Raw genomic sequence first — 5,016 nt, forward strand, 5'->3', positions numbered from 1 at the left:
TAAGCAGACCTAAACAATCACATGTGAAATGGATAAGAAAAGACTTTCTATACTAAATAATTCCTGTAATCAACGAAGTATTGATTCTTAGCTAGGACGAGACAATTATGCGTTTGTTAGAGGAGAGTTAATAACAAAATTGTTGGGGTTTGGGATATTAACTGAAACATGATGTTCTCTTGAGCTTTTGCACGTTATACCTAATTAAGGTTATTGAAGATAACCTTAAAGAGGATTAGCTCTCGGATAGAATAACTAGACATCAACTCCTTGTATCCCATGGCAACTTCGTATCAAAGCCGTGAAAAAATTTGAGTACTTTCAACCTAGAATCTTTAAGTAATGGGTACTATAATAGTGGTCCAAAACATTATGAATTCCTATATATGTAAACTTCTACACAACTAATGAGGGATAACTGTAGTATTCTAGCAAGATGTGCCATGATTGGACAATGAAAAGAATTAAAAAGAATCATATTGAGCTTTTTTCTTTTTTTTCTTTCGATTGATTTCTTCTCTCGTCATGACGGGACTTCATATTACGTGCTGTACTATTTTAGCATTGTCTAAGTCAGAAGTCTTCCAGTATGAGTTGCTTATTTCTAAAGTCTTTTTTTTTTCTTTTCTTTTCTTATGTTGTTACCTAGTAGATTCTTAATTTTAGCGAAAATATATTAAGTGTGTTGATTTTGACTTTAGATTGATTGTTCTCTGGGTGCAAATGGGATAAACAAAATTCAGTTTATTCCAATCGAAATTCTTAAAAAAGGGGGGGAAAAAATTATATATCTGGTTGGCCATTACCTATCACACTCTGTCTTGAACTAGGCCTTAGTATATAAATGCCCATATTTAGATTTGTTTCTGAGCAGCCTTAATATCTTGTTTACGTAAGACAAATTCTAAGCTTTGTTTCTCTTCTAAGCGCTCATAACAATATGGATAACAAAGAAGAAAAATCAGCAAAGTCTCAGTTACCCATTGAAGGAGCTGATGAATATAAAGCAACAAAGTCTGCAAAAGAAATTAATGATCAAGTGATCATTGATCCGCCAAAAGTTGTAACAATCGAAAGTGATGCAACTACTACAGCTGCAGAAAAAGTTAAAGAGGAAAATATTCCAGTTGAGTGCAACAAATCTGAACAAGTTGAGAAAGAAGAAAAGGTCGGTGATGATACAAAAGAAAGTGAAGAAATACCGGACACTGTAGAGATAAAGCCAGTTGAAAAAGAGTTCAAATGCCGGCCAGTGGCGTTTCCTTTGGGACTTCCATTTGCCCTAATATCTCTCGTCCTTGCTTTTATTGGAGGCATTATCTGGATTATCGGGTTTGTCCTTCTATAATTCATCTTGCTTTTCCTCTTTGTTTAATTTTTACTTTCGTGTTTTTTCTCGAAAAAACTGGATAGGTATCCTACGTCTGAACCGATTCTTTCTGGTTAAAGAATCTCTTTAACTTGTGTATGTACGAATATTTAAGAGTATGTTAGAATAGATAATCTATCTTATTTTTTGTTAGGATAGATAATCTATCTTATTTTGCACGTAGTTAATCTAATTTTTATGGACAAGAACATGTAGTTATCTGTTGAATTTAGCTGACCCTAATAGTTGAACTCTTCAAAAACTGTCAAAACTCCTAGCTCCAAGAAGTGAAAAACTATAGCACTTCATTATTTAAGGACAGGAACATATGTATTTCCTTTAGTTTTTCTCATCAAACATTACTTAGAGTAACAACTATCGTGTTTCTTCTGAGAGCAAAATCCAACACACACGAGTCACGACAATAAATTTGGGGGAAAATTTAATTGGTCGTCATCCAAGTAAAGGTTTATTGCACAAATGTCATGTATTCTAACTTTTATATGTATTCTAACTTTTGTACTATGTCCTACAATTTATGTTTTAGAGGTGAAGGCTTATATATTTATATGAAAAGTTTTGAACTGCTAATCAGTTTAAGAGTGTTTAGTAGTCTTATTTATTTCTAAGTAGCTTATTGTACTATGTCCAACAAATTAAAGTTGCAAGAAGCTGTATATGTTGATGTTAAATATAACGCTAACAAGAATTTTGGTGGTCTGAATGGTGCAGGTTGATGTTGACATGCATATGCCCTTGCTGCTTCTGCGTGACTATCTTGGTGGAAATGGCTCTTAGCCTAGTGAATGCTCCTTTTCAATTCTTCCAGTATATCACTGATAAAATACCTTTCTGAAGACCCTTGTATATTTGTATATATGGGATTTAAGTTGAAGATTGCTCAGTCTTGCACTATATTTAAGTATATCCTTTTAGTCCTATTACATATAAAGATGTGCTCTATATGTCCCATTCTTCAAATTTTTCTCTTTTGGTGGTTCTTTTGGTCTCTTCAAGTGTGCTATTTCCAATAAATTTGCTTGATTTGGTTAATTGGCTGTTCTAATTTTTTTTACAACTTTAGATTAATGTTAATTTCATGTAAATTTATATTGTGCTCATAAATATTCAATGTAAGTTCAATCTTCTTAAAACAATAAATATAAACATTATGTAGTATTTGAGATTTTACACAACAACGAAATTACTCCACTCTTAAAACGTCTTATAACCTAAGGTATAGTCTTCCTAATTCAACCTATACTTAAGTGAAAGTAATGAGAACTTGATAACATATGATACTTTTCACGGTTAATCCATCATAAATTAAGCCGATTAAACCTGTAAAACTTGGAACTTTATATAGTAAATATTGGAAATCTTACGGAAAATACTTGATCACGAACATTGTAGGGAATTTTTTAATGCTTGAGGCATGTCCAAAGACACAGTCCTTAATGATATTTCTCCTCGTATGGGTGTATACCTCAAGATTCAATAAGCTCTTCTAGTATAAAACTAGGAGCTCTAATTTAAAGAAAACCCTGCATGAAAATTAATGGGAGGAAGAATTTGGCTTGATCTACACTGCTACCAAGACCAACATATGAGAAAATATATATACGAGGATAAGATGGCTTATGGCAGAAGGTCCAACGGTTGTAAGTCCATAAATAAGCTAAGAATTTAATACGTTTAATTGGCAATGAAGAATTTGTGTTAGAGGGTGGACGTTTGCAACTAATCAATATTTTCTTATAATTGGTCATTAAGGCTATTCAAGATATTAGCCAAGAATTAAGCCTATTCAAGATCTAATTTCTGTTACAAAGAATGATTCGGACGTTAGAGATACATGAAGAATTTTATCTTTTGAGATATAAATTGGTGAGCATCACAGAAAACTCCAAAAGAACAAGACCACCAACCCCCCCCCCCCCCCAACCCGGCTCACCCCCCAAACCCCAAACAAGAAAAGAAAGAGAGGAAAAGAAATAAGAAAGAGAATACCCCAAAATAAATGATAAGAATGAAATATGTCTCTAAATAACTCTAATATAATATGGCTTTGATCGAGTATGATGTGATACGCAAAGTTTAGAAAAATGTACTCACATTCCACTTGTTAACTTAATCAATTCATCTCCGTGTCCTCGCTTCCAATACTATTTGTTAATTACTAGATAGATGGGCTAACAGAAATTATCTCTACCAATAAACACAGGGACTTTTACACTGCATATACATAGTTTAGCCTAAAGTGGTGTGCTATTTTAAAATATAATCTTAATCTTTATTTCTTTTACAAAATTTAGTCAGTATAATCATTGTATAGTCTATGTATACGATCCATTATTATACACTTATTATATATTTGATATTTACTTGTTTTATACATCGAGTATACACTTGCGCCGGCCGTAAAGAGCTACGGATAAGCACACATGAATATTTTTAGCCGTACGACTAAAAGCGTTAACTTTCTTCCACAAGGCACATTTAGTCGGAAGTACTTCCATTATTTGAAACTTTCACTACAAAAACCCTGCCTTATTGTCCGAAGAGAATCACTCTCAAGTTCATTTTCCTACTTAATTGCTTGGACTACAAAACCAGATGCCTGTATTTTCTGAAAGAACCGAAAGGTAAATATATAACACTTAAAGCGTATAATATAAAGCCACAATTTCAAAATCGATAAATTTTACAGTCGAAATTGCAAAGCGTTAAATGACTCGCTTTGCAATTTCGACTGCAAAGTTTATTGATTTTGAAATTGTGGCTTTATATTATACGCTTTAAGGGTTATATATTTATCTTTCGGTTTTTTCAGAAAATACAGGTTTATATATATATATAGCTTTGCAATTTCGACTGTAAAATTTATAGATTTTGAAATTGTGGCTTCATATTATACGCTTTAAGTGTTATATATTTACCTTTCGGTTTTTTCAGAAAATACAGGCTTATATATATAGAATGTGCGTGTGGGGTAATCAAATACTATACTCCCTTCGTCCCAAGTTGTTAGACACTTTTCATTTTTCGAGAGCCAAACTTCTTAATTTTAACCGTGTTTTGAACATAGAATCTTTAAATGTTTCGAAATAAAACTTACATATTTGAAAATTACGTAAAAAGTACTATAAGTCACCATAATTAATAATTTAAAATATTTAAAAGACATGTGAAAAATTTAGGGTAAAAAAACAACTCATTTGAGTACTCTCGAAAAGCGAAAAGTGTCAAACAAATTAAAGTGGGACGGAGGGAGTAATACTTCAGGCATACAAGCGATCTTCGAACTTTTGAGTATTTTTCAACAAGAGAACTCAAAAGCTCATTTTTAATTTACTACTCCCTCCATTCACTTTTACTTGTCCACTATTCCCTTTATAGATTTTCATTTTTACTTGTCAATTTTCACATATCAAGGTAAGACAAATTTTTTTCCTATTTTAACCTTAGCATTTATTACTCCTTTCAAATTATTTTCCCAACTCCAATATAATTATACACCATTTAATAGGGATATTGTGATAAAATACCTATCTTAATTATTGTTTCTTAAACAACGTGAAAAGTCAAAATATGACAAGTAAAAGTGAACGGAGGGAATAGTAGGAGTACTTTGTTAGTTTGTTGTA

At 32.1% G+C, this 5,016-nt stretch overlaps 1 protein-coding gene across 1 annotated transcript; it reads left to right on the forward strand.

Moving 5' to 3' along the window:
• Positions 1-643: 643 nt before the first annotated feature.
• On the forward strand, positions 644-2,369 carry LOC132048187 (uncharacterized). Its single transcript, XM_059439095.1, has 2 exons — positions 644-1,332; positions 2,102-2,369. Exons 1-2 carry the CDS (start codon positions 941-943, stop codon positions 2,223-2,225), a joined length of 516 nt encoding a protein of 171 aa, XP_059295078.1. The 5' UTR covers positions 644-940; the 3' UTR covers positions 2,226-2,369.
• The last annotated feature ends 2,647 nt before the right edge of the window (positions 2,370-5,016 follow it).

Source organism: Lycium ferocissimum, chromosome 2 (assembly GCF_029784015.1).
Source record: "Lycium ferocissimum isolate CSIRO_LF1 chromosome 2, AGI_CSIRO_Lferr_CH_V1, whole genome shotgun sequence".
Lineage (NCBI taxonomy): Eukaryota > Viridiplantae > Streptophyta > Magnoliopsida > Solanales > Solanaceae > Lycium > Lycium ferocissimum.